The sequence below is a fragment of the Lissotriton vulgaris genome, chromosome 4_1 (genome assembly GCF_964263255.1).
Source record: "Lissotriton vulgaris chromosome 4_1, aLisVul1.2, whole genome shotgun sequence".
Taxonomy (NCBI): Eukaryota; Metazoa; Chordata; class Amphibia; order Caudata; family Salamandridae; genus Lissotriton; species Lissotriton vulgaris.
Genome location: NC_141691.1, coordinates 620,187,762 through 620,199,774, shown reverse-complemented (window position 1 = coordinate 620,199,774; position 12,013 = coordinate 620,187,762). Strand labels below are relative to the sequence as shown.

The window sequence follows — 12,013 nt, the reverse complement described above, 5'->3', positions numbered from 1 at the left end:
CTTTCCAAAATTTGGGATCTGGACGAACAGGGCCATAAATATTTAATAAGACCATCGTCTTGTTTTGAATAATAACCTTTGCCATTGCCCAACGACCTTCATCATCATTTTGAGAGGAGATAATTTGAGCATTCAAAGACTTATGAAATAATATAGCAACCCCCCCTTTTTTGTTAACAGCAGGAGAGAATACGACTTGACCCACCCATTGTCTTTTCAATTTAAGGGAATCAATGTCTGAACAATGAGTTTCTTGAAGAAAGACAACCTGTGAATGAAATTTGGTTAAGTGAGACAATACCTTCTGACGCTTGACAGGATGACCAAGACCACGAACATTCCAAGAGACATAATTACACATGTCGAATGAAGGGAGGAATGGGCGAAGAGGGGGTGCAACACACAGCAAGGAGATCACTACATAGAAGGAGACAAAAAATAACGGTAAAACTTCTGGGCAAGGGAACGCTCATTTCAAGAGGGGAAAGAAAAGTTAGGTAGCATGGGAAAAAGATATATAAACTTAAAGAAAACAGCAGAGGAAGCCTGAGAAGAAGGAAGCAAGAAGAAAGAGTGAAGAGAAAAAAAAAGGAGAGAGACAGAAAGATGGAAAGATAATGAAGAAACAGACCAAGACACATAGGCTTGATCTGAGAAGAAAACAGTAACCAAAACATGCGAGACGTGGGTACACCAGGGAGAGGACATGACCCGTAAGCAAACCAGATACGGACATATGAGAAAGGACATATACAAAGATGTGAGAGAGAGGGTACTAGCAAGGAAGAAAGGGGATACACAATAAGAGCGGATATATGACTGGAAGGAGTGATTTTAGAAAAGGAGAAACATTGAAAAACGAAAAGGCATTAGCTGGCAGTTTCCATGGTAGAAGGAGTGATACTCATCAAATAGTCTCGAAGTTTCTGAGGATCATCATACGACTTGGTACGCCCATTATGTGTGATCTTGCAGAAACAGGGATGAAGAATTCCATATTGAATATTGAGTTGGCGCATCGTGGGACGAAGATTCAGGAATTCCTTACGACGAGCGTTGGTGGCAGAAGAGAGGTCTTGAGAAATGAAGATGTTGTGGCCAGACCACTGAAGGTGACGTTTGGCCCTGGCAGCTTTTAGAACATGCATGAGTTCGGTGAACTCCAAGAATAGCATGATGATTCCACGTGGTTTGGTTGCGTTGGAGTTGATACGGCCAAGACGATGTGCTCTCTGGATGTTGAGAGGATGAGTCGATGGGGAGAGTTCCAAAAGTTCCTGAAGAAGTTTTCGAATAAAAGAGACCATGTCGGACCCCTCCAAATTTTCCGGAACACCATAAACGCGTAGGTTGTTGCGTCTATTTCTATTTTCCAAATCCTCAGTGTGCAATTTGAGCTTATGAATTTCTTGTTCCAAAAGTGGAATCTTGGTTGAGAGGTCTTGGACATCGCTGACACGTTGCTCTAAGTTCAAAACCTTATTTTCCATGACAACCCATCGTTCCTCGATTTGTTGAAGCTTAGCGTTGGTAGCAGACATAAAAGGTTGAAGACCTCGCACCTCCTCAAGAATTGAGTCAAGAACAGGGTTGTTCGAAGTGTTAATAGGGGAGGGAGGATCATTCTTTGGCCTTTTAGGTTTTGTTCCTGTTTGCGACAGTTTCGGCGAGGTAGAGAGATTCGCCATAATGCAGGCTGATGGAAAGAAGTTGTGACCAAAGCCGCTGTCGACAATAAAATATAATGTGGACGCCCAAATGTAATAGGTGCACACCTTGTGGCAAAAAAGAGGACACTGAAAGGCACTATTGATCAGTGCGCAGTTGAAAAAACAGCCACACGAGGACAAACAATAGGCATTCACTGATTTGAATAGTTGACAGTATGGCAAACCTTCATGGCGACATGGAGTGTAGAGTCAAAGAAATGTAACGCCAAGCCATTCATCAGGCAGCACGATCAACGCATGGAGGCAGTGGAAACATACCGATGGTAATTGGATAACAAAGGAACAAGAAGCGTGTAGTAACGCTGAGGTAAAAGTCAAGTATGCGGGAAAAACATACATAGCACTTCAAATATGGCATGAGAAAAATGGCGGCACCTTTTCCTGTCAGAGAGCAGAGAGTTATGCAAGAGCATAATTAAAAGGTAACCAAAAAGGCCAGGAACAGCAGAAAAGACGACATGTAGTGCATAATATGGGCAAAGTTGAGGAATAATGCCAGCAGGAGGAAGGGAGATGCAGCAGAGGTCAAAAAACGGCAATACGGGCGCAGCGCACAAAATGGCGGCCGCCCGCGCTGCGTCTGAAGGAATGATTACCGCTGTGCATTCAGAGTCCTCCCTGCACGAAAACCACCTCCGATGGCTGCATCTGGGTCGCGTTGCCTTCCGCTGTCCACGGAGCCGCTTCCGATAGCAAAAGACCAGGTTATAACGCTCTCACGGCATCTTCAAAAAAAGTCCGACACGGAGCTCACGGGAAGAGCGTCTCCTCCGTCCGGCGCGCAAGCCACGCCCCCCCTAGTACTACCTTTTTATTAAAGTTTGATTTTACGAGGACTGCTCCATGCCTGTTTTACCCATTTTCACCTCACTGTGCACTACCCAGCCTACACACCCACACGCACCTTACGGCTGCTTCTTCAAAAGATACTCGACAAAGAGCCCCAGTTTCGGGATCCCGTCAGGCATTGCAGCGCCGGCCTGACGAGGGGCAACCGCCCTATGAAGAAGCATGACAACTCTCTGGGTGTGTGAGGGCATCATGAAGAAAGACCTGTCTTCCCCACAGGAACTGCACACCTTCTCTAAATTCTAGCCTCATTCAGCAGCTTGTGTGCAGGACCTCATAACCCAGATCTCTGTCCCCCTTTTTGATAACACCTTTTTACAAGAACATTAGCCTATAATGCAATAGTAATAATGCGGATGGGTATCCGTCACGTAAGTGATAGAGTACCCATTAAGCAAACTCCAAACAAAGCCCTCAGACTATGCCAAAATGTCAGAGTGAGAGTGAATGAAGTTATAGCTATGTCACTTCGTATTAGTGAGTTGCATGGGACCAACAGAATGTTAATTCAAACATTTCAGAAAAGGGATGCCAAAACCTGGAACCTAGCGAGTGGACTCCTATTTTGACTTGAAGCACGAAGTTGCAAGCACAGACCAAAGGAGGAAGTCAGAGCAAACCCTGAGCATGGAGAGCACATGATGATATTTAGTAGGGACAGAAAGGGAAATGGACACTCTCTGGTATGGCTAGAGCCATGAGAGGTTGCTAGATGTATCACCCAATCAATTACAAAGAAGCAAGGCTTATGGCTTATATAAAATTACATGAATGGTGTTGTGTGCTTTTGCTTTCTATTACTATACCTAGAACATCAGCCACATATCAAGAGCAGATTAATGGAATATAATTATAGAACATCTACTCATGATCATAGCAGATCAAAGGAGCAGTGCTAGATAGTCCACTTGAAAAGGAGGAGGTAAAAACAGCCATTATAGCTATTACAAGCATGACCTACAGGAAGGTCCCTTGTTTCAGTAAGAGATTCTGGTGTTCAACTACACGTTTCAGGACTATTTGGTGGTCACATTCCTGCTGATTATGCAGGAAGCTAGTGACAAGTGTATCTTATCAATTTCTGGGGAAACAGAGGTGATTGTCCTTCCAGTATTCTAAAATGACCAGAAAATATGTTTTGCTAAGTACTAGCAATGAGACTGGCAGAGTAGCTGATGGTTGCAAGCATGTTGATTTAGTCATGCTCCTTGTGGGATTATTCACATACTTGTCAGAGATAGAAAAGATGGAGGAAATTTGTAGAGTGGCATTGACAGATGCTGGAAAAGCATTGGACACTGTGAACCTGGACTTCCTTTTTTCCGAACTATTGTTTATTTGTGCATTTTGGCTTCAGAATTCTCAAGTGGGTTAAACTGTTGTATGCTCAGTGACTGGATAAAGTAAGAACTGGCACAGAGGGGACCCTCACTCTCCACCAGCATCTTTCAACAACAGGACCACGGGCAGGGAGATTTAGAGGAGGCTGTGGGGTGCAACAGTAGGTTGTAAGTTGAAAATCTCATGTAGTTTCATTATATGATGACAATGTATTACTTTACATGAGAAACTGGAGAGTCTGCCCCCAGACACTTAGCACAGAGTGAGAACATTGGATGAATATCAGGCTTTACGTTTAACCTGAAGTATGCCCACGTTCTCTCCATTGGGGGTCCTAAAGGGCAGGTAGAGACAAATCTTCCTAAGTTGGACCTGACATGGAGATGGGAGTCACAAAGATGAAGATGCGATTCAGAGAAACAAGAGTATGGTTCAGAAAGACTCTAAAAGTTAGTCAAGGCTTGAAGGGACTCTTGCTGTCAACGCATGTTGACCTGACCAAAAGTTAATGCTGACTAGGCATCTATACACATTACGTGGAAGGTAGCTTAATAGCTTGCTAAGCAAGCTGGCAAATGTTACAAAATAGAGGACAGTAGTCTACTCTCAACTGTATATTAAGGGGATGTTTTGTTGTCTGGACCCCCAGAATTTGAAGGCTATTATCTCAAAGCACTGCTTCTACTCATGGCAAAGTGCTTAGCATCAGAAACAAATCTGAAGAAATAATTAATAAGTAGGAAATGAGAGAGCTGTGGAAACTAATATAGGGGTGATATGGCAGTTCATCCTACCCCTCACCTTGTTGGTTTGGATTAAAAGTTCTAGATATCGATCAAAGACCTTATTGCGAAAAGTGCATCTTTTGTGCAGGGGTAGAGGAGGAATTCTAAATTTGTTGGCAGTTTCTCTGCCAAAAGCTCTATATACAGCGAAAACAACGAAGAGGAAAGTGGAAACTGTTAGCAGAGTCCCCTGCTGATATTGAATGAGATAACATATTGCTTTGGCCATTGGGTCAATATAAAGGGTCTAGGATACTGTCATAAACTTAATCAGAAAAAGTAAGTGATTCCTGACGAGCCACAGATGATCTCATGACATTACATCAAACGTTTGTTTTATTGGAGAGGTCATGTAGCCTGAGTAGAGTGTGGGGTGCTTGTCTTTTTTTGTAAAAACAACTATGGAAATATTTCACCAATACAATGGAGCACCTCCAGAAAACAATGTTTAATTCAGAACCTGTAAAATGGGTGAAGTTAGCTGGTCAAAAAACAATACATATATTTTATTGAGAAATCTATCTTGTTTAGATCTTGAGGAGGAAATGGCATGCCAAGGTTTCTCACAGTATTAGTTAGTATTAATACTTACATCTTCACAGCAGAAATGTAAGCACTATGGAAGGCCAAAAAGCCTGTGGTGTGTTAGGCTATACAACCAGATAACAATTGCTGGTGGAAATCAAAAAAACACAAGTAATGTCGTCTTCATATTTTCAGTCTTAGCTTTTCTAGGTAGAAAGCAGCCATGTTTTCTCCTTAGCTTGTTGAGCTAACAGCCTTCTACTGTGTTCAGATAATTCACAAATAACTTTAAAAAGTGTATTTGTAGTTCCATGCTATTATTTCAACAAAGAGTTAATACCATTCTTTCTATTTTAGCCTGACACACTGACGTTTTCGTAGCTTGACGTATCTTGTAGTTTATTTATCTGCCTTCACGAATGCCAACCTGTGTAATTACTACTCTAAAAAAGCCCCAGAGCAGACCCTTACGATATCAAGACTGGTTGTGTCATCATTATCATGAAACAAATTTGATAGAGCTGTACTAAAAGTTCAAAAACGTTACCCCACAAGTAGCAGAGATGACCTTCAAACCTACCTCCTATCCCAAGTGCCTGGAAACAATTAAAAACAAAAAAACTCTAGTGTAACCAGGAAATTCACATCTGTTTGGTTTAGCGATATAGACAAATGTGTGGGTGCTAAGACTTGGGCACAATCTTAAAAACGGAAATATAACAACTCCTATTAAACTGTCAGAATGCTTCCTAAAGTCATAACCTGAGCAAAGAAAAATGTTAAAAAGAATATATTTTGAATAGTTGGATTTGCATTTACCTATACACTTCCATAAACTGAGCACTTTGCTAAACTCCGCTAAAAATACATCAGAGGGTGTGGTCCCTTTTAAGAAATATGTTTCACGGCAACAAGCGGCCTTTGTTGACGAATACTACTTGAAAAGCCACAAGATGCACTACTGTTATTTCCAATAACAATAATAGCTGTGAAATAGCAATTGGATGAAATCCATTTTTTCCCTAGGAGATCCCAAGTGCTCAACTAAAAGGAGCCGAACATCTGCACACATTTAAACTTGCCCTTAAATTATTACTTCACAGGCCCAGAGCTCTGCATGTCTCATATCTGTGGCACTGACCAATTAAAATAAGGGCCCTTTGATCCCAGTTCAAATGCTTGAATCAATTTTCTCTGTTCTAGTTTTAAATCCCCTTCAACAAGTGTTCCCCTCCCTTCCCACCTTCCGTACTTTGAGCTTCCTTGTGGAACAATAATATCCTTGAAGTGATTCATTAAGTCTTCTCCCTTCCCATCGCTACTTCTTACTTCTACAAAATGTTCTTTTTCATACTCCATTAAATTTAATAACATTGCTCTGGCTGCATGCCTAGCGAGGCAGTCAATTTATGGTCTGCGGTGCCCAAAATTGTTTTAAATGGGTTAACAAGGCGGAGTGCTCCAGGATGATGAAACCGAGAGATTCTCATTAGACAGATTTTTTAACACCTAGCATTTCATAACCGTGTGCCAGGCAAGCACATTGCTTTTGGCTTCTAATTTTATTAACGCAGGGTCAATCCAAGACAAATATTTCACATTGCAAGACCAAAGCATTCCTACTGTACCTTGCATATGGTGACAAACTGTTGATCATTCCCGGCTCCAATCACAATATAGCCATCTTTCGTTTTAAAAGCCTGAAAAAGAATTAAAAGCAGATTGTAACACATTGGAAATGGAAATGTGAAATTTATTTTTGTAAAAGTAATTTCTGAGCAATTTCCTTCATGGCAGAGCCCGCCTGGGTGCTTTAAGTTATTGCTTAGAAAGTGTCTAAAGTATATCTAATAGAAGGAATATTAGACTTGAGTCTAGTGACTTGGTCAGATGCCCTCACCTGATTGTTACAAACTGGTTTTCTTTCTAAATACAAGAATATTTTCTTTACCCATCATCAAAAACATTCAGGGTTGATTTTTGTGAAGGATTTTTTCATCCGCATGAGCCGGTAAACCCCTGTGGTAACTTCCAAACAGGGGGGAACCCTTCTCCCTTACCACCACTGTTCTCTAACCCCACGACAGAATGGTTTCACCCCACCTTTGACCTCGCACCTTCTGGTGTAGTTAGAGTGTGCATAGAATTCTATGTGAGGTTCCTGCCTTACAGAGAGACTTAATGGAGGAGACGGCTGTGGATGAGGCGCACGCTGTTTATCTTACAAATATGGTCTCTTCACAATCTACTTACGTCTCCTGTGCTTGAAAGTAGATGTAACAACCTCACATCTTATTCTACTGCTAACTCACGATTTCCTACACACGATTTCAGACGCTCCTCTAGGTCTTGCTTTGTTTTTAGAGTCTGGCACTTGGAATTCCTCAAAACTAAACAGCCTGACAAAAAGCAAGATAGGATGAACTGACCCACTTGAGATTGGTCTACATGAAATTTGAGATTTTCTCTTTAGCCGATCCATCCTACAAAACCTGTGATAACCAGTGGAAATAAAGCTGTGTAATTGTTATCAGCCCGGATGGCTAACAATAATTTTTAATGAATTCCTCTAATCATCTGTCAATTTAAAGAATAATAACCCAAGACGAGAATAAAAAGGTTTTATAACTCCTTCAGTTGATAGGAATATAGAGATCTCAGCAGCAACACACACAGCTCTCAGCAAAAATACTCAGAAGAGCAGTCAGTAAGAAGCATCAAACTGTTCTATCCAAAGGTGGGTCTAACATTCAGCCAAGGCAAACATTAAACAAAATACTGTGAAGAAATTGCAAATATTAGACAAAATGCAAAAATGTGTAGAAATTATGAGAACATAAGAGAATACTGCTATGATTACAGAAGCAAACGGAAATAAATGGCACATCCTCAAGAATAAAAAATACAAAGTTCACACCACGCCAAAGTAAATGTCAGTAATGACAAAGAAAAACACGATCCAATTCAGCAGCAAAGGGGAAGACGTGAAATCATGTCTGACAACCAAACAGAGATGTAAGACACTAATGGACTAATTAAAAAAATATTTGTGCACACTTCGATTAACTTTTGGTGCATAACTAAATGCACTTGCCAGGGCAATACCCAAATCCTGATCCCCAGAAATTGGACTGGCAGAATATTGTTTTCGCAAAAGGAATAGGGAAGTTTAGGAATTCAGTCAGTATGGTGAAATTTTAACAAGATCAAATTCAGTTAGAGGAAGGTTTATGGATACTCCAAGAAATCCCTATCAAATGTAGGTGAACAGCTAAAACCTCCAACTTTGCTGTTTTTGTCATACTCCTTGAAGGCACCTTCTCAAATTGGAAACACACTTCACCCACAAATTTACCCTATCATTTCCTTGTAAGAGGAAGCACGTTTCCAGGATGGGAATGAGGAGGGAACACATGCATTTAAATGGAGTGCAAGAAGAGAGGTCTCTGTTGGAAAAAACACATTTTCCAAGTATAAAGTAAATTATACACATGCATAGTAGCATCACATATCTGTATTGTGAGAAATTGGGTTATTGGTTGAGGGGGGTGGAACCCAGCCAACCGAGAAGGAGCACTGACCGGGTATAGAATGTGGCTCGCAGGGCAGCATTTCTGGTTGTACTTGGGTTGAGATGCGTCAAGTTGCGTCGGTTGCAATGAGGCCGCCATCGGGTGCTGCGATGCAAGCTCCTATGTTGGGTTATGTCATCTTGCATCCGTTCTGATCAGCTTGTAAATCAGGTGCTACGAGGTGCTGTGATGCAAGGCCTTGCATCGAGATGCGTTGTGCTGCATCAGTTATGACGAGGCCACCGATCAGAAGCTAAGAGATGCTGCGATGTGAGGTCCTGCACCTATATGCATTGCACTGTATCAGTACCAATGAGGCTGCCAATCAGGAGCTGCAAGGTCCTGCCAGCAGCCAGCAGCAGGGAATAACGAGGTCTGCGTGGGTCTGGACAGCTGGACAGATGCCGGCAAGGTCTCTGGAGCTTGTGATGCACATGCATTTCACACAGGAGGCCTGTCAGTTAGCCCTTGGACTCACTCAGGCAGTTATGGGTTCACAGACCAGGTCCAGTCTTCCTTCCTTAGGCAGTAGGGCAGCAGGGCAGTCCTTCTTGCACCAGGGCAGTCCTTCCAGCAGCAGGTCAGCAGGGCACTCCTTCTTCTGAGTCTTCCACAGGTCCAGACATGATCTGATGAGTAGTTCAAGAGGTCCAGCATTTATACCTGGTGCCAATCTTTGAAGTGGGGGAAAATCCAGACCACCCCGCATCTGATTCTGGAAACTTCCTTCCATCCCCTGCCCAGGCTAACAGTGATCTAGTGTGGCAATAGGCTGGTGTCAAGGCCCTTGGTGTGTATGCTGGAGGAAGCCCTTTGAAATATAATTGTGGCAGGGAACAGCTTCGTCCCAACCATCCTGCCAACACTTAGTCCCCCTTTGTCTCACTGTCTTGGAGAAATACACAAAGGCCAACTTGCAAGCTATTCACAGTCATGTGACCAAGGGCACAGGCTGCAGGTACCAAATGGTTAGGACGAGAAAATGTCAACTTTCTAAAAGTGTAAACCAAAACTAGGATCTAGGTGCCTGGTATTAATGAAAATCACTCAGATATGGTCCTGTAACTCAATTTTCTAGGCCTTTGTATTTATTCACATCTTTTTCTTCATTCGTTTCAACATGTACTATAACTTATAGCATGTCATGAAAGAGCCACTTTTTTCATTTTATATATATATATATATATATATATATATATATATATATATATATATACGCAGAACTATTATAAACAAACATATAATTTATTATACTGTAACAAATTTTAAAAAGTGATAGAAAATACAATAATTACATTTTTGTACAGATTTTCAAGACTTAACCAAAGATAGAATACATCATATCAGTCATCTATTCTAAACAAAACTAATAGAGGTTATGAATCACTATAATCTAAGAATTGAAAGACCTCTCGTTAATAATTGCTCATGGGGGCCGCAAAATTGACTTAGATCTATGGTGGGGTAGTCCTAGTGCACCAATGTTCCCACAGCCTAGTCTTTTTCTTGCAGGTTTATTTCCCAAGAGCTCTTGTCGACGTGTTTCGAACTCCCTTGTAGGTAGTGGGGTTCTCCTCAGGACAAAGAGTGGTTCTGTTCTTGACTTTCCCGTTGCTCGTTACTCGATACTTTTCATATTCACTTCATGTTTTCCAAGTGGTCAAATTGCCAGTTTTATATTTTGATTAGGTTCGTCATCCCAACTACCGCTGCGCTTGTTTGCCGGCTCCTCTGGTGGGAAAAACTCCATTCCTCACCCCTTTAATACGTAAAACTTTGTAGAAGTGGCAATTTCAGAATTATGATTCAAAATCCAACTTTTTCATCAAAGAGAGTTTTAAATTACAATTCATTTGTGTGTAAACATACTTTCTCTATCTGTTCCAAAATTATTACTTATTAAGTATAATATGGCAATCCAATGTTATCCTATGTGAGAGATAGTGAAAAACAACTTTGAGAGTTTTTTACTATCAGGACATGTAAACCTTAAACCCACAGGTCCTACTTTTTAAATACAATCCACCCTGCCCTGTGAGCCTTTAGGGCCTACTTACTGCAACACAGGTAATACCCTTCCACTGTTTGGGAAGTTGTCCTCACCTTCCATCTGGTTCAATGCAAACCGGAGGCATTTAAATGTATCATCCTCCGCTGTAAAATACTCTGAGTCAAATCTGAACATGAACACCAGAATCTCTTATTCAATGTGTACATTATTTCCCATGTATTATAAATACTGAACTCACTGCATAGAATGGTTTGCTTTGAGCGCACAAGACTAATCCCAATAACTAACAGTAACCAATGACACTGAACTAACCATTAACATTGGGTGCTGGAGGAGCGTGCTGCTCGGCTTGAAGCACTTTGACACCTTGTCAGGGGTAGTAAGGGCTATATAAATGCAATTACAATTACCTTAGGGTGACTTATATATATTAAGAAGGAAGGTTTAGGCCTGGCAAAATTATATTTTGCCAGGTCAAAATAGTAGATTAAAACTGCACTACAGGCTGCAGTGGCAGGCCAGAAACATGTTTTAAAAGGCTACTTTAGTGGGTGGCACAATGTGTGCTGTAGGCCCACTAGTAGCATTTAATTTAAAGGCCCTGGGTACATGTGGTACCACTTTACTGGGACTTAAAGTATATTAAATGTGCCAATAATGTTGTAGCAGGATGACTTGAAAATGACAAAATTAAAAAGGACTTAGACTCCTCTTGGCAATGTAAAGACATTTCTTTACTAACTGTCGCGACAGGGAGAAATACCCCCCTCACACACACATGCAGGCTGCTAGGCTCTCTCTCTAATTGTTGCTTCCTGGGCCACTCTTTTTAGACACATTTTTCACAATACTTTATTACAAACAGTAAATATTAATTGACTTACAGGTTATAGATTGAAGATGGAAAAACACTTAAAAGACCTGTGACCCCGTAACCCTAAACTCTGACCTTATCCTCTATACATTATTTATTGTACTTCGCACAATACTTAACAAATGAAGCATTCTTCTGCTCATAAATGCATGTGTGTTCACCATAATTTAAATGGGGTGTGTGCTTTTGTCATTGTGCACCTAAGACCTTAGGTGTTCTAAGCTAATTTCATTTTCGTGCACCCATTGTCTAATCAGGTTACAATCTGTTTGGAAGCACGGAGTGCATGCCGATGATCTTGTGAGCTAAACCCATAAATATTCTCA

The 12,013-nt window shown here is 41.2% G+C and overlaps 1 protein-coding gene across 1 annotated transcript in view; it reads right to left on the bottom strand.

Annotated features, from left to right (window-relative positions):
* Positions 1-12,013, bottom strand: part of SUGCT (succinyl-CoA:glutarate-CoA transferase) — a 3,450,745-nt gene that overhangs the window by 1,831,841 nt on the left and 1,606,891 nt on the right. The window contains exon 10 of the mRNA XM_086964866.1: positions 6,859-6,930. Coding sequence (XP_086820992.1) covers positions 6,859-6,930 — 72 coding nt within the window. The remainder of the gene's footprint in view (positions 1-6,858; positions 6,931-12,013) is intronic.